This window comes from Apodemus sylvaticus, chromosome 9 (genome assembly GCF_947179515.1).
Source record: "Apodemus sylvaticus chromosome 9, mApoSyl1.1, whole genome shotgun sequence".
In the NCBI taxonomy this organism is placed as follows: Eukaryota; Metazoa; Chordata; class Mammalia; order Rodentia; family Muridae; genus Apodemus; species Apodemus sylvaticus.
The window spans coordinates 101804577-101829061 of record NC_067480.1 but is presented as its reverse complement, the minus strand read 5'-3'; the positions used below and the strand labels follow the sequence as shown (position 1 = coordinate 101829061).

At 38.8% G+C, this 24485-nt stretch overlaps 2 protein-coding genes across 2 annotated transcripts in view; both read right to left on the bottom strand.

The window, feature by feature from the left end:
• The window catches only part of Khdrbs2 (KH RNA binding domain containing, signal transduction associated 2), a 471528-nt gene extending 469041 nt beyond the window's left edge, over positions 1-2487 (bottom strand). The window contains exon 1 of the mRNA XM_052192875.1: positions 2397-2487. Within this exon, the coding sequence (XP_052048835.1) occupies positions 2397-2487 (91 nt within the window). The remainder of the gene's footprint in view (positions 1-2396) is intronic.
• Positions 2488-2591: 104 nt separating this feature from the next.
• The window catches only part of LOC127692011 (THO complex subunit 4-like), a 189088-nt gene continuing 167194 nt past the window's right edge, over positions 2592-24485 (bottom strand). The window contains exon 2 of the mRNA XM_052191893.1: positions 2592-2903. Coding sequence (XP_052047853.1) covers positions 2592-2903 — 312 coding nt within the window. The remainder of the gene's footprint in view (positions 2904-24485) is intronic.

Genomic DNA, 24485 nt, shown 5'->3' with positions numbered 1-24485 from the left:
ATTCAATAAAAAGAACAACAAAAAAAAAAGTAATCCGAAGCCCACAGACGTGCTCCCTAAATGAAGCAGGCGCAAGCGAGGAGAGGATTGTATCCGTCACTAACTGCAAAGCAAAAGAAGTCACTGTGAGAGTTCCCTGCTTTATATCACTGTTTCTACAAACTCATTCCACTGGAATCATCTGACTCATATTTATTGCCCGCCTCAGTCTCGAGACTGTCGGCCCAGCACTGCTGACATGCACTCCAGTATGCACCTTCCTTCCAGTTGAGTATCTGTGTCAGGTTTATTTATAGCTGATGCCGTCAAAGGCAGCATTTCCAGGTATGAGAAATAAAATCTCTACCATGATCCTAGAAACCTTCACAAATGGCCTTTGAGAAGACAATGGAAAAAAATCTATAATGCAACACGTGCATTATGATTCGCTCAGACTCCAAAGCACACTCACCTTACACTCTGGAAAGCATGTGTAAGAACCTGGGTAGAGTTGCAGTGATGGGGACCCTGTGCGTCTCTTAATGGAAGCATCCGACTACTCTAGGATTACTGCCACCACCTCTTCCCTCTCTCTCTCTTTTCTCATTAGGAATTCTCTGATATTTAGGCACCCTCTTTGTTTCTTACTAAGATGCCTTTCTAGTCCGGAGCTTTTTTTTTTTTTTTTTTTTTTTTTTTTTTTTTTTTTTTTTTAATAATCCATTACAAAAGCAGGCCATGCTTCCCCCTGCTGGGAAAAAATTAAATTACAAGGTACATTAGAACAATTTCCTAAGTCTCAAGAAATCTAGGGTTTGGGAAAGAAAAAACAGCAGGAAACCAAATACTTAGTGGTCTCCTAACTGTTTTACTGGTCGAGAATATGCATGCATCTCACCCTGGTAAGACTTTTATCTACATCTCTTAGTTCTGTAACTTTTAGAAGTACAATTAATGCACATTAATAACTGATGAGCTAATTATTGAGCCTTCTGTCCCAAAGAGAGCTCCAGTTACCAGGTCAGAGAAGATAATGAATCCGTTTTCATTGTACACTGAATGGAAACACTTCTGAAGGAAGGACTGAAGTGAACAATCGAAGAATACATTTTTAATCTGCTCATGTTTGTTGAGTCTTTAGTTTCCAATATGCTCTCTGTTCATGCGTGGCTTAATTTTTCCAGTTTCATGTATTATCACTTGATTATTACATAGTGGTAAACATGACTGCAAATCACTGCCTAACTACTCTACAAAGCCAGCTTTTCCCTTGAAAACGGTGTATTTCAAATCTTCTACATTTTTCCTGGCAGTCTTTCATGAGATACTTTGTTATTGTAGGTTAAAATAAATAGCAACCACTAAAAATGCCCAAATACATCTAATGTCTCTGAATCATATGAGAAGTAAAAATTTTTCTACGATGTACAACTAAATCTCAAACGTATTTTAATCCTGAGAGGGCTAGAGGTGAGAAAGATATGACTGATTCTTCTAGCGGGTAAGACCTCAAGCTACAAAGCTGCACTGTAGCCAGTTTGAGGACGAAGCACTTCATTTTTAATGAAACATACAACCAAAAACTGCAGTTGTGTTAAAGAGGAGAGTGCAGGGTGCCAGGTATCAGGGATGTCTTTAGTTGCTACCATTGCTTCACATATATGGAATTATCGGGAGTTAATGTTTCTGATGGAGAAGTTTTCATGCGTACCTCTTCTCAAACGACCTTTCAAAGCAATGCAAGAGGCAAAGCATAGATAAGCCTCTGGGAACTGAATCTCCGCTAAATCACAGGTACAGCAGACAAAAAGAAAACGCACACCTGGTTTAAAAATCGGTTGATCAATGATGGAGCGTTCCTAGGGACCAATATTTTGAATACTACCCAATCATCACGTTTCGAATACATTTATAAACCCTTTAGCCTCTGCTTACCACACTCACATAAATATAGGAACATGCATACTTCATTGCTGAATAATTCTAAGACTTTCCAGGGGAAATGCCGATTAAATGGGTATCAAAATCACTTCGAAACGCAGAAGGAAAAAATATAAATAAATAAATAAATGAATGAATAAATAAATAAATAAATAAATAACGCTGATCTGTGACCAAGATACTCTTAGAACACTCCATGGATCGCATTTACTCCTAAACTGATTTTGCTGGCTTCTGCAAAGTGACAAGGTCCCGGTGGACCACCTGACACTTGCTGGTTTCCCTGTCCAGGACCCTAACAGGTCGCATCACCCTACCATTAGACCTCAGGGCTAATTGAGCCTCGGAGGAGCCCGGCAACCAGCACTGTGCTCCTGCATTCGGAAGCAGCTCTCGGGGACAGTTTCTGCCCAACGGAGCAGTCACCCTCCCCAACTTCGCCCTGCTGGAGCTGGCAGGAGCCCAGCCGGTCCTACCTTCCGCCAGAAGGCGCGACGCGTGCACAAAAGATGGATCCAGGCTATCCTTCTCTGCCATCAGCTCAGGCAAGTATTTCTCTTCTCCCATAGCGCGGACTTCGGACCGTGCCCGGCCAGGCGCAAATCCCGCCTGCTCGGACGCCTCGGTCCCTGGCTCCCCCGGGAACCGTCCTTCCTGCCGTGAGCGCAGCTCTAGCGCCTGGGGCTGCGCGGACCGCGCTGGTACCTGCCTCTCCCGCGCCCCAGCCTGGCTCTGGCCGCGGCCTCAGCTGGAGAGGATGCCCGCGCGGCCCGCCCCCGCCGGCCTCCTATTGGAAGCAGGGTCCGGAGGCGGGGCGCAAGGGGAGACGCTGGACTATCATTGGGCGGGGCCACCAGTCGAATCGCCTGAGTGACAAGAGGCTGCTGCGGAGGGGAGGGGTGTGCGAAGTGCAAGCGCACCCTCCTGGCTGCCTTAGCCGGCTGTGTTCTCAGGCCTGGCGGGTGCTCTGGAGTGGGTGCGGGCTTCCAGATGGGCAGGAGAATGAGAGAGCTAGAATGTGCGTCCCATGAGCGCAGAAGTGAGCACTTTCACCTGGGTCCTCAAGGCACAGGTGTCTCTCCCCTGGCGGATCGCAGGCTCATGGGCAGGGTTGGAAATCCGAGACAAAATGTGAGCTGTTTCCTACATCTGTGACCTATATCTTGGGGCAGAAAGATGTCCACTGATGTACAAATGAAGAAGTGCCTGGATTCTGTAGTTGAGCAAAAGGCTTCCAGGGTACACCACCGTGATACGGAATTAGTTCTAGGGATCCACCCATCCCTGTCGTGGAAAATTTACTCACTGTGTAAACTTGGCGGGGAGAATTGTGAATGAAAGAAGCTAGATGATGCCTAACTTCCTTTGCTCTAATGTTCTCATCCTTTTTGACCCGAGGGTCTCTTTCGCTGCCATGGAAATGTTGCTGAACTACTTTATATCTGCCCCACCTTTATTCAAATGAACATTTTACCCTCAAGAATCTACGGTGAAGGAGGAATAAGGGCGTCCTTTTCCTTACAGATGGGATCCCTGAGCTGTACCTTGCCTACTTCAAATGAAATGAATCTGTCTTCACTTTGATCTTGTCTTTTTCCAAACAGTCCTACCAAATATTTCTACCCCACTTTTAACTGGAACAACTTTCTCAGTCTATAAATCCTGCCGGAAGTTTCTTAGCTTCTCTTATTCTGCCCACGGTGTTCTATGAGTGTTTATTTTAGATGAACTTGGAATAGTATATTGATTTTGTATGACATTTTAAAAAGGTAACATGTTTCGCATTCATGAGATAACTCACTCCAGCTCAGAAAAACACTGAACAACCCAAAGATACCAGGTTTTGCTTCTGTAGTTGGTGTAATATGCCTCATAGCCGTGCTAAAGCTGAAGCTAAAATTCAAATCTAAGGAATAGGAGGCTTCAGGGGGCAGGGTTTACCCTACGCGCCCATATCCTAAGCCTCCATCCAATTAGCGATTATACGTATTGAAAGGCATCTAGGGACTGGACTTGAGTAATTGCCAAATGAGATAGACACATTGTGTTGTGTTTTCTCTCACAGTGGGGATGCTTTCTAATGAGTGATGACACCAGGGACCAGAAACACTGACAAATGTCAGAAATAATACTAGACTAGACCGAATCCTACTCTTTAGGAGTTCTTGGTGAATTTAGTACATGATGCACATCGTAAAATAAAAATAAGCTGTATTGACCCTTAGAAACAAACGTTCTTCAGCAACATGGAAGTGTAAGCTCAATAAACCTTTTCCTCCCCATCTTTCTTCATGGTCATGATGTTTGTGCAGGAATAGAAACCCTGACGAGGACACACTCTTAGCATTTTTACCAGCCTAGGAAATTTATATTGGAAATTTATATTTATTTTTGTTAGTTACTTTTTGTGCTCAATTAAAATCTTTTTCATACAAAAAAAAAAGAAAGAAACTAACATTCTTACTATTCACTTTCAGAGGATAAGCAACCAAAGGCAAAACCCAAATGCCCTGGACAGGTCCTCTCATCCACATTCAAATCCATATGCTCCCAGTAGGTGACTCCATATCACTATGTTCTCCCCTGACTCATATATTTTGTGGTCACCAAAACTCTGCATTAAATATTTTAAAAGCAACCTTAGGACTGAGAACATCTTATAAATACAAATGTAAATAAATTGATAACCTATAAATAAATTATTATTGAATAGCGTATTTATGGTTATACATAAATAAATTATAACTGTTTATATGCTTCCCCCTTCTGATGCTAGAAAGACTCAAATCATACCTTAATTGATTTTCAAACTGAGTTCTAGTCCTGAGAGACAATTTAAAATTTGATTTTGCTTATTGTACCATTATTTCAAACGTGGTTTATTATGAAAAAAAAATGTTCCAAGTTAATTAGTATCCAGAGGATGCACAAGGCACATATTCTATAGACTCTGTCCTGTGGTGATGTGTCCTTTCACTTATTTAGTCCTCTCACAGATCCTGTGAGCATCCAAGAAATTTAATCAGCTTATCTCGCCAGGCTAGTGGGAACTACATATTGTAAATTATTAAATAAGATACAGCATTTGTATTTCCTTCATTGTTTCAATCAACCTTTTGGATAACATACTGTCACAGAACATATTCACAATAACAATCTAGGCAGATAGATCAGTCAGCAAGAGGTCTTGTTTCCCTGTTGTGAAGACTGGACTTCTCACACCTTCATAGCAAGCTCAGTGTCCACCAAATGCCTGCAATGTCATCTCTACAGTAGGCAGACACAAGAGGGTCGCTAAAGCTATGGTCTAGCTTATGGTATAGCTGAGAAAGGGTGAGCCATATTTTTAGGGAGGGAGGGAGAGTCCCTCAAAGGAGTCAATCAATGAAGGACAGGGTTGCCTTCTTCTGGCCCCTAAGCATCCACAGGAGAATCAACTCACAGAAATGCATACAAAGAAAGAAGGGAGGAGAAAGAAAGGAAAGAAGGAAGGAAGGAAAAAACGGAAGGAGAGAGAGGGTGAGAGGGAAAGAAGGAAATAGAAAAAGAAAGAAGGAAAGAAGCAAAGAAGGCAGGATGACAGATTAACAAAACTGGCAGAAATTAGTAATTTGTACAATAATATGGAGACAACTGTCCTCCATGCGTGTAATCACTGTTTAGACTTCTAATGAGTAGGTGTATTGTCTAATATAATTGAGAATTGAAATGTTAACTGATTAACATTTTGCTGAAGAGTCTCACAGATTCTCATTAGTGAAAAGCCTCTATTTTGATGCTCAGTTTCCTTTTCTTTCATTAAATACACAAGTCATCTGTCAGTGCACATCTCAAATAATTTCCATAATATACTTTAGAATTATAAAAGGGAATGGGGAATCCTGGCGAATGTCTCACCAGGTGTAAGTACTTAGTACTCAAGAACTACATGAGCATACCCCTCCCAACACACAGCAACACTAATAAAATACAAAGCAAAGAACTTTTTTAGGGGAAGAGTGGAGATGTTGTAATACCGACTATCAAAAGCAGTGAAATAAATACTGCAAAAGATTTCTCTTTGCAAATCCTCTGCTAGGAGAAGTTAAGGAGAGGAATTTGGGTGAATATGACCAAAGTACATTGTATTATAATCTCAAAAAAATTGAAAATAGCAGAGTAGGAAAAGAAAAGGAAAAGCCAGTCATTTGTAAAGCGCTGAGAGTCAAAAGTGGATATACGCTGATGTGTCAGTGCACAAGTTAATATGCACCACTTATATCCTACTTATACGCATGCTGGTTTTAGAAAAGTTAAAATAGCCATCATGGCATACCTTAGGCGAAATGTGTATAAGTTAAACATAGCAGAAGAACCACACAGAGAAGAGACTCTGTCAGTTGAGGGTTGGCCACTGAGTTGTAATACTGCCGTTCTGAATGCTCACAATTAGAGCAAAGGGCCAAGAAAACAAAAACAGAAAACTGTCCTAGTGATGAAGTGGCCTCACAATCTGAGTAATTCATCTCTGGTCTTTAAATCATCTGTTTTTGTGAAATTTACCAAAGTGAACCACTGGATAGCTACTACCCCTGATAGGAGATTCCAGCGTGCAGTGAGGCGGTCATTACCATGCCAAGGCAAACTATTGACTGAGGTCTTAATATTAAATCCAATGGCTGTTGACTTGTTGCTCAATTATTATTTTCTGGAGATCAACATATTAAAGGAAGGAATCACAGCACAAATATGTAATATTTTCTGTGCACAACAAATCAAAATCTGATCTCCATTGTCTTTGGCATAAACTAAGGAGATGAAGGCCACAAGAAATTTTTTTTAATATATATTTTTATTTTCTATATTCTTTGTTTACAATCCAAAAGCTTTCCCCTTTCCCAGTCCCGCCCCCATATGTCCCATAAGTCCTCTTCTCTCCATCCATTCTCCTATCTTTCCCCCTCCCTTTCTCTGTCCTGGTACTCCCCTACAATGCTGGATCAAGCCTTTCCAGGATCAGGGCCCTCTTCTTCCTTCTTCATGGGAATCATTTGATATGCTAATTGTATCTTCAGTATTCAGAGCTTCAGGGCTAATTAATATCCACTTATCAATGATGGCATTCCATGTGTATTCTTTTGTGATTGCGTTACCTCACTTAGGATGATATTTTCCAGTTCCATCCATTTGCCTAAAAAAATTCATGAATTCATTGTTTTTAATTGCTGAGTAGTACTCCACTGTGTATATATACCACATTTTCTGTATCCATTCCTCCATTCAATTTGAACAACAACAACAAAAAAACCTTTTAAGTAAATTAAAACTCTTTTCACACAGTATGTATCATGACTAATAAAAGGGGAAAAGATTGGATTGAGTTTTAATTTTGATTTGGAAATTACTTAAGGACATTTCTGAAAGAACTGAGTAATATTAAAACAGAGCCATAGGAGAATGGCTTCCCACTCAAGGTTTAAATCACTGCAAGTAGTCAGGTGATGCAAGCTCCGTCGCTCTTCATCTGTGTGTAACATACTGCTGCACACAGCATAGTCACTGTGATGTCCTGGTATAGAGAATAAGCATACCATGTTATGTAAAATATTTTTATAAATCAGCTACAAACTATAGAAGTAAATATTTCAAAGACAGGGCAGGAGGTAGGACTGATGAGAAGAATAATTTTTTCACATGTGCAGAGTTGAAGTTTCATACTAAGAAAAAGTTCTGAAGATGGCTTGTGCAAAATTCTAAATATTCTTAAAATACAGACAGTATCTGCCTAAAGTGGTTTAAGATGATGAACATTAAAAACTAGTAGGTATTTGAAGAAAATAATGAAATTGAAAATGAAATGCTAGCCTTGTCTGGTAGTGCACACATACAATCCCAACATAGCTAAGGAAAGGGCTAGCCCTGAGTTCCAGATCAGAGTTGACTACATTGAGGGAGTGTCTCCAGAAAAAAAATAATATGCAAATTTAAGAACTCACCCATCCTACATAATAGAGAAAATCAGGAAAACTTTAATATTGGGATGCAGGGCAGTGTCACAGGTCAGGCTTTGTGGGGACAGGAACTTGTGAACATAAAAACGGTATAAAGCTGGTGGTTACAGCTAAAACCGTCTCAATGAGAAACAGTTCAATAGTGGATTAGATGCCGGGACAGATTCTTTTTTTCTCTTAACAGACCTGACAGTGGAACTGAGAAAACAAGAATAATATCGATGATTCCAGTCTCCTACTTTTTCGTATTGTATGATGATTGTTCAAACAATCCCCTGTGCTTCTCAGAAAGCAGATAATGTGTCTGAGGAGTAAACAAGCATCATATTATTCTCAACTGAGAAAAAAATCATATAGACACAAGAGCAGAAATGGAGACCATGGCACAAGGATATAGTAAGTAGGGTGGAATATTAGCATTGGGGAAAATTGCCATGACATTTGCCACGTTTCTTGTATGTGATGTGATTTCAGAATAAGCAAACAAAAATAAATGTTAGTAAAATAACTTCGATAGATATAACTCACAAATCATGTGATGCATCGTACTTTATTAGCTGACCTTGAAGATAGCAGGCCTGCATCTCAGCCATACAGTGCCAATGACTGTCTACATGGAATTTACAAATTGACTGAGAAGCTGGTAGTATTTTGAACACATATAACTTTACAAAATTGGAAATATAAAAAAAATAGGTAAATAAGTGAATTTTCATTGTGTTTCTAAATTCCAAACAATAACATAAATTATTGTGTTTTAGTTTCATTTGTTCTTTAAAATTATGTTGGCATATATTTATTAAAACAACTATTATTGAAAACTAGGCTAGATCATACCTCTGATTATAGTACTCTGGACATGGATGTTGGAAAATCATGAGCTTAAGACCATTCTGGGATACATATATATATAAACTGTCATACACACATTACATATATTAGATCACAATCGGCACTAGAACCTCAGCCTGGGCTGAGGTCCAAAGGGAACCCACAAGCATTTCAAGATTCTCAACTTCCAGAAGGAACTGTACCAGAGAGAAACTGATAGTGCTACAGATAGAGTATATTTAAGGGGAAGACACTCCTGTGAACTGGAGAGGCTCAGAACTGAAGAGAGAAAGAAAGAAACCATGAAAGTGTCAAATGTTTGTGGGCTGTGTCTATGTCGCCTGCCTTCCTCAGCATCTGTAGATGGTAGGATTTCCTGTGCCTGTTCTGGGAGGTCCCAGTCATTCTCATGGTCCTGGGTTTCCCTCATATCTGAATCTTGATGCCTCCTTTGCCCCTGTACCATACTCTTCTACCACACTTTCCACTTGTGATCCATAGCTCAGATCACTGACAAGTCTTCAGTAACCTCCACCACATTGATGAGCAGTATGATTCCTGGTTAGGAGAAATCCCAGACTCTTCCTATGTTATCCATGGGATGGAGAATCTGCTTTGAACCCTTGCTGTATGAGTTGCTAGAATCCCTGTATGACAGGAAATTTACCTCCGGGTGTCTTAGAAGAATCAAACTTTACAGGTTTTGAACTACAGTGTCATGAGTAGCAAAATCATGCCAAACAATGGTCCAAGAAGGATCAAGTGTCAAGAAAGATGTAGTCATGTTTATCCCAGGAGAGCCATCCTTAGAGTGTGATCTCATGCAGAACCAAACGCACCAAAGCAAAAACATATGCACACATACACATATATACATATATGTATACACATACACATATACATATATATGATGTGATGCTGATAGTGATAAGAAAATAGTAATTAATAAAACCCAATGATAAAAGAGGGTTACAACTACTTACATGTATATAAATTGGGCCTGTCTTGATATTTCATAATTGAAGATTATTTTTAAGTATTTTTAGTCCTTCAGCATATTTTAAGTTAAGTAGCCTTCACTTTAATGTTCTTGTCTCAAGAATCTTGATGTTTTAGACACCCAAAATGGTTCTCTTCTAGAAAACAATAAGTAACATCTTTTAGTCTAGGTGGGTAGGTATTTTATGTCCCTGGGAAACTGACATAAGGAGGTATTTATATCCTTCACAATGCCCATCTGTTAGCTCCAATGTAGCTGCTATAATTTATAAGCATTCTATATGTCCACATCTTTCAGATGATGACCAATGGGCCCAAGAATGTCCCCTAATTTTCAAAGAATTTACAATGAAAAGTCTAGCTGTATGTGACAACTGCTAAGAATGGATGGCAGAAATAATTCCTTTGCTGTTGGGGCATCCCATTAGCAATAGCTAATATAAGCTGATTAAGGAAAGAGCCTTGGGTTATTAATTCAGAGACAGACAATCCATTGTTAAAGACATTAACATTTTTCCTGTCATATCATGAGTCATTCAAGGTTCCTTAATAGCCATCTATAAAATGAAACAGAAAGGGAAAACGCTGTTGAAGATAAGTTCTAATGTTGAGATAGTAGGAGACAGGGAAATGAGATGCTGGCAGGAAACTTAACCAAAGTAAAAGCTGTACGAACAAGCTATATGCAAACCTGCCGTCTTCCAAGGGGGGTAAAAATCAATAGATAAATAGTAAACACAGACGGCATGGCAGGAATTATGGGAAGTACTCCGGGTTAAAGGTTTATGTCTGGGTAGGGGAACTGGAGAGAGGAGGGGGGTCTTAGGTTTACTGTTGCTGGGGAGAAACACCATGACAAAAGAAACTTGGGGAAGAAACAGTTTATACACCTTACATATGCACGGCACTGTTCTTCACTGAAGGAGTTCAGCACAGACATTCAAACAGGGAAGGATACTGGAGGTAGGAGCTGAGGAAGAGGCTGTAGAGGAACTGGCTTGCTTCCCTGGCTCTGCACAGAGTGTTTTCTTACAGGATCTAGGACCACAAGCGAGGGGATAGCACCACCCACCACCGGCTGGGCCCTCTCCCATCAATCACTAATTAAGAAAATGACCTACAGGTGGATCGTGGGAGGGATTTCTCTCAGTTGAGGTTTCCTCCTTTCTGATGACTCCAGTCTGTATCAAGTTGACATAAAACTAGCCTGGACAAGTAAATTAGTAATTTTATGAGCCTGTTTAGCTCCGAATAAAAGACACAGAAACTTGGTATTTTTATTAACAACCGGGAAGCCTAAACTGGACAGGTTCTGAGCTATTTTAACCTACATCTCAGCCACAGACCCCTGCTACTTTCTAACTGAATCTTGCGGTTTTCTCTGCTCCGTGTGTGTCCTCGGGGCGATTTTCTCTTGGCCATATGCTTGTGGTCCATACTCATGGACAATTCTACCTCATGTCTATATCATCTTCGCCTACCCTTTTCAGTCTCCTCCAGATCCCTACCCGAGACCCACTGCTAGATCTCAAGTAGTGCCTTCCTTACTCTCCTGCCCCATCTAAGGAGCTGGCCTTTTATTATCCAATCAGAGATTATGGGAGAGCATTCTTTCAGCTCATTGGTCAATACAATCACCTCCCCCACCCCCACCACCCCACCCCAGTGTCCAGAATGCAACCTGCTATTGGGATGCAAAACTCAGCGTCTGATTCACAGTGAACAAACAAAGCAACCCCAACAGACTAGAGGTTAGGAGATGGCTTGGTTAAAACTGAGAACATGGAAGTCCAGTAGTATTTAAGCCGATGTTTAAAAATTATGACATATTAAAAAGGGAGTTTGAACAAAAGTTATCCTGGTTTAGTAGACAATGATGCTTTCAAAAGAAGAAATGCCAGTAACTGGCATGGATGCATCCCCAAAAGGAGGATGCAGAGGTCCCTTAAACAACACAGCTTATCGCTGGTGTTTTTGGCGTAGCATAACTAGGTATTAATACCATATTGCTGAAGAAACTACTCACATTGGAGACAGGACAGAGAGAAGCATGACCACAGACTGGCCAGGAAACTTTCCCGTGAGTGAAAGCCTCCGTTTTTTACTGGCTACCATCAATGGAGCGGGGGACTCCTTCCCTCTCCTAAAGGTAGGACTGATTACATTTTTACAACGGTTTTCTTCTTTGCTAAGAGAGAAAAGACAAATATGGGCATCACTCCCCCATTGTCCACCCAAGCAGTAGTTGTGTAGTAGCCTCTCTTCAGCTAAAGGTATTTCTTAGGGACAAGTTTTCTCTGTGAGAACACTTCATTTCCAGAGTTAAAATTACCATCAGGATATTTTGCGTGTCAAAAGAAACTTTCTCTGAGCTTTTTGGAAGCTCGGTTTTGTCTTGATTGTTGAGAATCCCAGAAAGTAAACAGCAAGTTAAGGTCAGACAGACTGGTAACTCATCGCTTCTTCTTCTTTCTTTTTTTTTTTTTTTTTTTTTTGGTTTTCGAGACAGGGTTTCTCTGTGTAGCCCTGGCTGTCCTGGAACTCACTCTGTAGACCAGGCTGGCCTCGAACTCAGAAATCCCCGTACCTGTGCCTCTGCCTCCCAAGTGCTGGGATTAAAGGCTTGCGCCACCACCGCCCAGCTGTCGCTTCTTTTTGTAGCTTCTGCCTAGAGTCTGAAGCACATTGATGACGTAAGAATCTGGCACTATCTGATATTAGGAAAATTTTACTTAGCCTTTAATTATAGCAAACTATCATATGTTTGCCATCACTAAATGTGTCTTTCATTAATCTTTTAGAGACTTGCTCAGTCTTTTTATAGTGTCTTTGAGCTGTTTGGTTGTATTCTCTCTCTCTCTCTTTCTCTCTCTCTCTTTCTCTCTCTCTCTCTCTCTCTCTCTCTCTCTCTTCTCTCTCTGTCTCTCTCAATTTCTACTTTGAAACAATTCTTACATTCTACAAATCTATTATGCAAATGTATTTTATTCTCTGAAAGTATTTTCCTTTTCTTTAACTTGTGTGTGTAATATCTTTTCCTACTGGATAGTTACTATCTTATATTTCTTTACAAAAATCAGACATTTTGTAACTAATGAAGTAACTACATTCCAGTGAAAAGACAGCAAGATATGTTAACTATGTTAATTAAAATTTTTGGTTTTTACTGACAAGTTTAAAGATAATTTATTTATGGTTATATCTAAGTACACTGTAGCTGCCTTCAGACACACAAGAGGGCATCAGATTCCCATTACGGATGGTTGTGAGCCACCATGTGGTTGCTGGGATTTGACCTCATGATCTTTGGAAGAGCAGTCAGTGCTCTTAACAGCTGAGCCATCTCTCCAGCCGTACTGACAAGTTTAAACTGACCTGTTTTTGAGAAATTGAATACCTGTTGTTACAGACATTTTAAAAACTAGCTCTTTTTAAAGGATGCACAAGGTTGTTAAAAAAATACAAAGGTAATTAAAAACAATAAAAATTTGGCCTTCTCTCTTGACCTTGTTTTGACCTCCTATATTTTTATAACTTACCACTGTACACAAGTATATTAAATCACAGAGGTAAGTCATTGTTTTAAAACTTTTGACACCTAGAATTCCAGCATGCTGGGAGCCAAACTGACCTTACTTTATGTTTAGAGTTCATTTGAAAGATAGGCTTAGGTTTTGACTTCTCCTCAGCTACAGACCTTGGAGAGATTGGGTGGTCAATGGTCACTGTGCCCTCCCAGAAGAAGAAAACATCTTGCAGCTGCCAGAGATTCACCTTGGCTGAATGCCCGGGCTATGTGAAGAATCCCACTTGCTTGCTTCTTCCCCTGCCTGTATAAGTTCCCTGAGAAAATACAGTTTGGGAGGTCTTGAGCAGTTAATTTTTCTTGACCTCATTCTTCGCGTCTCCTGTCTCTGTTTCTCTGCCCTTCTCTTCTAGGGTCCCCTGTCGAAGACCCCCGTGGGCTGGGACACCAGCACATACAAAATCTCCCAAGGTAGATCATGTTCCAAATAAGGATAATTGTCCAGGAGAGGAAGGTTGTACTATGCAGCAGTAGTAATCTGGCTTAAGAACTGTTTTTTCTTCCTGTGAAACAAGAATAACTTATTTATATCACAGTACTTCAGAAAGAATCCAGCAATTCTAGCACACCTCAGCTTCTAATTATTAGTGCCACAAAATAGTAGAGTATTATTCATAACTAGGACTTGGATTATAATGTGACTATTGTTTAGCCCACCATAACATTCATATTTTCATTTAAATGGATTCTGAAGTATGAATATCCATAATTAGGTTAGTCAATAATGTGTTGCCCTCCACTTAAGTGATCATAATACACACACACACACACACACACACACACACATACACACACACGCACGCGCGCGCGCGCGTGTGTGTGTGTGTGTGTGTGTGTGTGAGTGTGTGTGTAATAGTTTCACAAGGTATGCAGGAATGTAATATATATATATATATATATATATATATATATATATATATATATATATGTAAAGATCATAACCTCTGTACTAAAAATACACTTGCTACACTAGAAGTTGGGAAGTGGATTTTACAGGATTTTCTCCTTATATATATATTTTTTTTTCTGAGAAACCTAACATAACAAAGAATTACCTATACAAAGCAGTCAAATGGAAATATGATGTGTAAAAACTATTAATATCTTCCGATGAATGCTGAACATGTTCTCGATTAAGAATAAAGCATAGCTTAGCCAAGCATTGCCAATACATACCTTTATCAGCTTAGCCAAAACATTGCCAATACATACCTTTATCAGCTTACAAAACTTTCTTTTGGAAAACTTTTTCATTTCAAAGGTGGCTTGGCTTATGGGAAATTACCAGTTCCTCTAACACAAACTGAAAGAAAAAAATGAAATCATGACAGAAAAACACAAATGCTGTTCAGCCCAAACAATGTCAAAATTCCTTTCTGTACATGAGCGTGGTGTGCGTCTATGTTTATTTGGGTCTGAACATGTGTTTGGAGGTCAACTTCCCACATCTTTCTCTGAGACTTTCTAACTCTGAGCCTGGAGCTCATCAATGCTTCTCCATGGTCTGGCCAGTGGATTTCTTCTCTGTTGCCCAGTGCTGGAATTATGGAAGCGTACTTCCATGTCAGGCCTTTTACATGGCTGTTGGGTTTTTATGCATGCCAGCTGGCACATTACCAACTGAAACATCTCCCCATTCCCCTGTTATTTTTTAATTAGATAAGGTACATGGTTGGCTAAATATGGTGAGAACAAAATGTGATATATTTGTGGCATGTTTTGGCTCTGGCTTCAGGTTTGATAGTCATTATAAAAGGTAATTCTATCATCCTGAAAAGGTCAAAGCTATTGAACACTGAACACAATCACATTTGCAAGTTATGCTTAGGATTGGCAAAACTTCCACAAGGTAGGCAGGAATATAATACAGTTACATTAACTTGTTGGGAGTATTGGATTCTTGGTATACGTCCGTATTCATTACTGAACAGGCAGAAGGAATTCTAGAGTATTTCACTTCCCCATGACTAAGTAAAGCAGAAAAGTGCTTTTTAAGACACTACTTATGTTGATGAAATTTCTATGGTTTTGTCCCTGGACTTGCAGAGATGCATGCAAGATCTTTTCAATAAAGGCTTGTCTGGAAATGTATACAGCATTCCAAACCTCATTAAAGACTTTCTCTTACCAGGCAATGTGGAAATGATTTAAAACCTTTGGACTCACTGTTCTGTTTCCATTAGGGGATTAGATCCAGTGGATAAAAATTTTATGATGCTGTTTCTAAAGAGATTTTATAGTCCATGCTGATTGCTTTTATGCTTACAATCAAATAACTCCCTCTGTTGATATTTGTTAAATTACATATGTAGTTTTCAAACTATAACTGTGAGGTAAGGAGATTGAAAAATATTCACCCAGAAAGGCTCCTTAAGGCAATAGGTGAGTGAGATAGAAATCAATTACAAGGAAAAGAGCACATAGCATCATCAATAGAGTCCCAAAGGGAAAAATGGGCTTCTAGATAGAAGAACAGAAAGGTAGTGATTTTTTCAAGAGTCTCAAGGTAGATCAGTTTAGAAAAGTTTCATGGACATAAATCTGAAAAATGAGGGTTGGTTGTCTAGTGTATGAATGGAGCTAAACAAACCAGGCAGATAAGTGCATGTGCTAGTGCTGTAGATTGGGATGGAGCTTAACACAGCCTTGGACCGCAGCACAGAAGAATGCTAGGACGCAATTGCAGCATTAGGTCAGAAGGCCAGCAAGAACCTGGTGAAAACAGCAGCCATATTGCCAGGTGGGTACATCACCTGAGAGGGTGGAGGATGCTCTGTGGATCATTAACGTAACAAGGAACACACTCTTCTGTGCTTCCTCTACAGTCTTGCACATGGTGCCTGAAGCTCTTGCTGTGGCTGTGAGTTATCCTGAGAGCCATTTTCCATGTCCTAAACTGGACAGAACCTGATTCTGAATTTCTGTAAAGCACCATGATAAGATCTAGATTACTTAACTCTTTTTTAAATTTTCATATTAGAAAGAAAACAACAACATTTGTTGTTTTGTTGGGTGTTAGGATGTTTTGGTTAATGCATATAATACCCAGAAGATTGATTTCATAGTTAAAAGAGTCTTAGAGTACTGGTGAGTATGAAGAAGAGGAATAAGTCTAGATAATTTTTTGAGGTATAGTATGAAAAGACTTAATAGAATGGAGATGGGGGGTTGAAAATGTTAAAAGGCATTCAAAGCTTTGTTCCTAGAATCACCATAGGAGAGATTGCTGTGGTGACAGATTGAAGCACAAGTCTGAGGAGAGGAAACATTTCATTTCTGGCAAATCTTCAATCACACTCTTCATCCTTTGCATTTAGTTTCCATAAGTACTATATTTATCCGGCATCAGAAAGGAATCTGTTCCCTAACTTCATTACAAAGTGCATAGAGATATGTTGCCAAGACATCAATGGCTAATTTGGAAATTCTTTAGGCCACTATTTGTATTTTATTACCAAAGAGCAGATTAAGCTTCTGTGAAAATATGTGCCCTTCCCCCAGCCATAAGCAGGCTAAATAGACCTTAATTGTTTGGCACAGTTGGTCTTCCACTGACCTAGGTGGAGTCCTCCACCTTACTGTGCCTGCGATTTCCTACAGGAGCAGACTGCCTGCTGAGCTTGCTTTACAACATAATCCAGCTGAAACAAAGGTTGGGTCTGTTGGGCTCTCCCTACATAAACAGAGCCCTAAACGTTAATCTTTGAGCCTTGATCAGAAACTTTGTCTTGCATTCTTCCCACCCTCTCCCACTCCCTCACCCTCTCACCCCCATCCTTTTTCATTTCCAGCCTCCCTTTCAGGTAACCCAGTTCTCCACGGCGGCTGCTGGACAACTACAAAAATGTGCAGTTTGTTTGTTAAGTGCTCAAGATCTCAACACCACCAACACCTGTATTTAGACCAATTGCTTCTCTTAGTTTTCTGAGGGGAAAGACAATGTCTCCAAAGCTTGACACTAGTGATTTACAGCGCCATTGCATTTGACCTGAGTTGTACGGCTTGTTGTCATTTTCCAGATGGATAACTCAGAGAAATTAAGTAACATCACCAAAGTTTCATAGCTAGAAAAATGCAGGCCAAGAATGTATATCTAGTCAGGCATGGTGGTAACTGAGGCAGGAGTATCAAGAGTGCAAGACCAAACTGTCTAAGAAATGTAAAAGTGAATGATGGGAGGTAGTCAAAGCTATTTTGTCAAACCAAGGCCCTTGTTCTTTCTATTCTTTTATGTTTATCCTACAAAGAGCATTATCCCAAAGACAGTTTACTTATAACATTAAAAGACATATTTACATAATTACACATGCATATTCATATATTTATACTGTGAAAGTTTTGCAGCAAAAGAAAAAAAAAAACCAATACACCAAGAGTTCAAGTAGAGTAAAACTTTTTGTGAGAAAAATCTATATCTCTGAGTAGCCTCTGGCACTGACTAAATTGAAGTTTGAAAAAAATTATAATTCAGTTCCATCTTCAGACAGTCCATTATCAAAGCATAATGCCTTTTAAATGAGTTGGAAGAAGAAAGCCCATAGGCAGTAAAAAGTGGTAAAATCGAGAATGGTTGTCTAATGTATGATATTTAAATCAGAAAGAAGGGGAGTAAATAAAGAACAGCCACTGCCTGCCATGAGAAAAAGCAGTGTCCACTCAAGAAGAGACTGAACACTCTCTTACAGGAAAGCAATAATTTGGTGATGTATCATTCTTTAACCTTGATTCCCTCTTTTAAATGCACTTCTTGTCCTTCATATATTATTACAGGGTGTCCTCGGTATTGACCATGTGTATAGGTTCAGCATGCTAATTGATCACAGTGATTTTAGATACAAATGCAAAAAGTTTCCAAACATACACACACACACACACACACACATACACACAGTATAACATGTTTAGAGTGATTAAAAATTGCTTACAGGGAAGGATTTCTTCTAGGTGCATGGATATGAAAGAGAAATGAATAATTTATCCTCTGAAAGAGTTCATATTCAGCTAAAGCAACACACAAATAACCAAATTACTATGAAGGCTGTCATTATTATAAACTACATTTTTTTTAAAGTCAACAAAAATGAGCTTTGCCACTTGTGAACTTTCTTACTATGTAGCCCATTGCTATTGAATATGTGGTAGGGATAAATAATAATTTAACACATAAATAAATTATACCTTCAGAGTGACCTTAAATTTTCTCTCTGTTGGCATATTTAAACAGAATATTGACAACCTGGTGATTTTAAATTCCACAGTAACACCTGGCTGTTTACTATTGAGGAAATTAGAGCTATTCCACTCACGTCATTCTGGTATTTTGTTTTTCTCTTTAGTTATGCTCCTTAACTTGTGTCAAAGAAACCTCCTACTGCATCATTCTACATATTAAACAGAAATCTTTGCTTTCAGTAATGTACACATACTTATGATACCCTCAGATGTTTTGCTGTTCATGAACCTCCTGTAAGTCAAGTTCCTGGCTGGGTTGCTCAGCACCCTGGGGTTCATTTATCCCTACACGAACAAAGGCAACACCCTTCCTTTCTCTGGAAATAAAGTCAGCATCTCTTGCCATATCCCTAGATATCCTAATATTTTTGCATATTAGATATTTTGTATGTTTCTTATTTGATTATCTCTTCCCATTAAAATATAAAAGCACATATAATGGTTTTTTGGTCCCATGATATATTTTCTTCTTCTTTTGTTTACATCTTGGTAAAAAAGAATTATATGTTTTCAAAATCACTGTTTTCATGAGAACATTTTCTCAAAAAAAGAAAGAAAGAAAGTCGTTCCTGAGAAGTGTCTAGTATATTTTAACACATCATAAAATGAAATAAATGTATGAGACATTTGTAAAAATTAAAATTGGTAAATAGATAAAGTATTTTATGGGTGATAGCTCTTTAATTTTGATAGATGCTTTCAAAGGAAATGTCTACAATTTCTGACAGCTTTATGTGTCTCCAGTAAACTCAAATAGAAATGAAGGTAACTTTTAATCTTTTTAATAAGAAGCAATCCCGGTTTAAACAAACACAAATTATGTCCATATTTGTACCTCAAAGTCAAAATCTTAATACTGAAGGAGAACAGTAGGCTTCCCTTGTGTACTTCTTACAGGAAGCACATGGAGACATCCTTGAAGGCTCTGTATGTGAGCTGTCATGGTGGCTATATGATGAATGGAAGACTCCCTTCGCCCTTCGGAGGAACAAGTTACCCAGGTGTCAATTTAATTTGGAGATGAAACAGAAATATCTTCTCTTATTTATGAAAGCTATGGGTTATAAAGAGTGTGTGTATGTGTGTTTGCATGCTTGTGTGTGTGTGTGTGTGTGTGTGAGAGAGAGAGAGAGAGAGAGATTAAATCAGAATAGCTAACCTTGTTAACTTCCTAAACTAAAAAGACTACTAGTGCATAGTAATCATACACATTTACTCATTACAGTGTCATGTTCCATGCATGTATATACCATTTTTTACTGACTCAGGGTCATGCATGATTTCAACTCCTTGTTAATTACTTCGTGTTCAAAACTTTCAACTCTCTCATTTGCTATTCATAAATATTATAGCAAGTTATGTTGTGTTGTAATTTCTCTACTTTTTATAGTATAGTCGAACTTGTTATACAGTGGGATACTATTAAGTCATAAAAAGAATCACATCCTGTCCCTTACAATAAAATTGATAGACCTGGAGAATTTCAACGAAACTAAAAGAAATCAGTCATAGGACAACTACCACACTGGGACTCGTGGATATAGAGTCACTGATTGGAGAGTATGATAGCTCAAAATATAAGTAAAATATTTGGTTCTTACATATAAGAAAAGGTCAGATCACAAATAAATGGAAACTTATTTTTACTGGGGAAACTTCTGGGCTATTGGGGATGCAAGAAGAGAATCAAGGAGATTAAAAGAATGACTGTCCTCTAGCCTTATGTCTTACAAGGGAGTGCCATCCGAGTTGCCAGACCAGTCACCTTCATGTTGAGCACTGGTATTTCAGGGTAAGAAATAGGGCAGTAAAAGAAAAATAGAAAAGAGATTATGAATTTGTGTGAATAAGGAGCTAGAGTGGTTGGGAATATGGTTGAAACACAGAAGTGTGTAGCGATTGGGAATGGGGAATTGGGGGGTAGCCACCAGAAAGTCCCAGATGCCAGGAAAGCAAGAGGCTCCCAGGACCCAATAGGGATGGCATTAGCTGAAATACCCAACAAAGGAGAGAGAACCTGTAGAGACCATATCCAGAGGTTAGGGACGGCCCCCCATTGGGGCATGGGGCCACCCACCCATCTAAAAATTTTTAACCCAGATTTTCTCCTGTCTAAAAGAAATGTGGGAACAGAGCTTGGAGCAGAAACTGAAGGAAAGGCCATCCAGAGACTGCCCCACCTAGGGAGCCAACCCATTTGCAGCCACCACACCCAGGCAGTATTGCTGATGCCAAGTGCTTGCTGATAGTAGCCTGATGTAGCTGTCCCCTGAGGGTCTCTGCCATAGTCTTACTAATACAAATGTGGATGCTTGCAGCCAACCATCAGACTAAGCATGGAGACCCTAATGTAAGAGTTAGGAAAAGGATTGAAGGAGCTGAAGGGATTTGCAACCCCCATAGGAAAAGCAACAACATGAACCAACCAGACCACCCCAGAGCTCCCAGGGACACAACCACCAACCAAAGAGTGCACATGGAGGGGCCCACGGCTCCAGCTGCAGTTAACATATGGTTAGCTGTGACAAAATCCCCTGCAAACAAAAGTTTGTCAAAGCTGGCTTTAGTGTGAGGTGTATTATGTAAGGTCAATGCTATTCAAATATCCAATGTTTATTGTCTTAGTATGTTTGTATTTCCATTGTATGGATTGAATGTGTTTCACTGCAAGAATAAATACTAAAGACTAGAATGCAGTAGATATGGCTCAGTGGTTGATGTTTTGCGGGAGGATATGAGTTTGGTTTCCAGCCCCAATGTTAGGCAGTTCACAACTGCCTGTAAGTCTTGCTTTTGTGTATCTGTCATTCTCTTCTTGCTGAGCACTGGAAAAGTTTCAGGACATACACAGACACAGCCAGAAATATGTACACATAGGAAAATATAAGATAAGCCTTTAAAATGAAGATTATTATATCCTCTAGTTTAGTTGATTCTATTACATCCATCACTTGCTGAGACAATTTATCACCTTCTTACAATATTCCTTCAGAGAATCATCCATTGAAGGTCTTCTGTGTATATTTATTTGACTCCATATCTAATGATTTTATTTCCAAAAATACATTTTCAGTAAAGACACTGTTCTCTGGTGGCAGGGTTTTATTCTTATACTTTAGCACTTCAAATCTCATTTCAATGTATGCGTTTTTGTTTTAGAATTCATTTTGCTTAGTTGTGGGCTAAGTACAATTTAGTTTTTTTCTCATTCTGCAGACATAAACTGAAGAATAATTGCTTTATTTGATCTGGTTTTGGTACAGAATTACTATATAGCCCAGGTTGGCCGAGAACTCACAATGTGTGAGGCTGGCCTTGAACTTCTGCCAAAGCTCCCAGCTGAAGAAAAAGAAAAAGATACAGTTCAAAACCACTATGTCCAGCTGTTCTGAAGAGTTTTGTGCCAGCTACTAGACTCATGCTGTCAGATCGGGCACTACAAATATTACTCTGATTTTCCATCAAAAATCATTCATTTTTATACAACAGCAGATATTGCTCAGAGGTTTACAACTCTGGCTGCTCTTGCAAAGGATATGCTTTGATTTTTAGAACCTACATGGAGTTAGCTTTCTGTACCTCGTATTCCATGGGATCCAAAGACTTCTACATGCCTCTGAGAACATTAAGCTGTTAAAAATGCAGGCAAAACACCCATGTGCCTAAGATGAAAACAAGTAATCTTAAAATCTTTTTTAAAACATTCATTCCTTGGGGCTCAAGGCATCAAGTCAGTGTTGGGGCACTTTCCTAGTGTGGCTTTTTGAATATGCTTGGCCCATGGGGAGTGGCACTATTAGAAGGCATGGCCTTGTTGGAATAGGTGTGGCCTTGTTGGAGGAAGCATGACACAGTGTAGACAGGCTTTGAAGGCTCCTAGTGCTGTTTATGGAAGAGATCCTCCTCCTGGATGCCCAGGTTTTCCACCATGATGATAGTGGACTGAACCGCTGAAGCTAATTAAAAGTTGTAATATTTATAGCAGTTGCCTTAGTCATGGTATCCCTTCACAGCTATGGAAACCATAAGACACCTAGTGTGCATGAGGTTCCAATTTCAATCCTCAGGATCAAGCTCCTCTCAAAAAATATCACCCACAGCCCCAACCTTGTCCTAAGATACAGCTTTTCAAATTTCTGTCCTACCGATTGGTTTTGACTCTTCTAGAACAATTCTTAATACACTGAATCACACATTACAAGGATATTTTTGTTGCAGGTGGTATTGGTTCCTTTTATTTCCCTTATGTTTTTTTGTAATTTTTCTTATTGAGGAAGAGCTTCTGGAAATCTTCCATAAGGCTTCTAAGAAATTATCATATATAAATATAAAAAATATAAATAGAGATTAAATAGAGATAGATATAAATGTAGATATAAATATAAATATAAAAATAAATATATACTTTTATAGACACATAGATATTTTTATGATTTTGTGTGTATGAAGCTTTTGGGAGAAATTTTAATGTGGTAGGCAAATATTTAGTTTTAAAAAACAGAAATATTTGTAAAGTAGTTTCTTAACATCATGTCACCTTGTCATGCTAGCTAACTTGGAATATTTTCACTTAATGTACTGGTTTTCCTTACACTTAAACTTCTGTCCCCTAGTGGCATATAAAGTTAAATATTTTTAAGTATGTACAGGCTGTTGTGAACCTTCACAGATGAAGTTTTTACTCCTTTTCATTTATTTTAAAGTTATTTCACTATTATCTTTTAGCAAAGTACAGCACCTTTCACTATACTCCAATGCTTTAGTAAACTGAGGCAGAGGATTGACACAAGTTTGAGTATATCTTAGGCTATCTTGTGAGGTTCAGTGCAGCCTGGAAAATAGATTTGTCCCTATTTTACAGGAATAAATATAAAATATAAATTTTTAGCATAAATATTGCAATATATGTGCCATTAAACAATTATGAGTCCTACTGAAGTGAAAATTCTGTGTGGCAAATTATATATCATCCCAATCATTTATAATTTGCTTTAAGATTCTTCTTTGTATATCAGAACTATTATAATCCATATTTCATTAAGTATGGCAATATTATTGTTGATTTTCAATTTTATTATTTTCCAGTACACAATATATTCATTTTTAGTGCTTTTTGTCATCAATATACAGTTTATCTCTGTTAAAGTTCTTTGAGCAGTGCTGTGGAATACAAAAGGGCATTTCTGGGTTACTTGCTCAAAAGTGATATTTTTCTTTATTAAATTATTTAAATCCTGATATTTTTGTTATTTATATTTTATATATTTTCTTTGGAATATTGAAATCCATCTATTAAGTGCTAGCATATTTAACGTCTTTGCAGTCCCCTGAGAAGCTGCCATCTTGGACTGGTATGAAATGGTCACCTGTATCCTGTAGTCATCTTCTGTTCCTTGGAACTATGATGAGTACAGTACATAGAGTGCTTATGATTCAGATTTAAATCATTTGTTATTTTCCAACCTTACACTATTCTGAACTTATCTAATAGTAAGAAGTATCCCTTAACTTTTTATTCTCTCTGAAAATAAGATCTGTATTTCATATAATCACCTATCATTTGATTTTAATCTATAATGTGTAACATGTTTGCTTATTTATTTTTAAAATTTACTATCTTTAAAATTTATCTAATTATTTATTTTTAGTTTTTATTTTTTTATATTCTACATTTCTCCCTCTCCCTATCCCATACCTCCTCCCACTCCCCTGTCTCAATGAGGATGCCTCTACCACTCACCCATTCACTATCCAACCAGATCTCTAAACCCCCTGGGGCCTCAATAGTTAGGTGCATCTTCTCTGACTGAAACCAGACCCTGAAGTTCTCTACTGTATATGTGTTGGGGGCCTCACATCAGCTGGTGTATGAGGCCTGATTGGTGGTCCAGTATTTGAGAGTTTGTGGGAGGTGCAGGCTAGTTGAG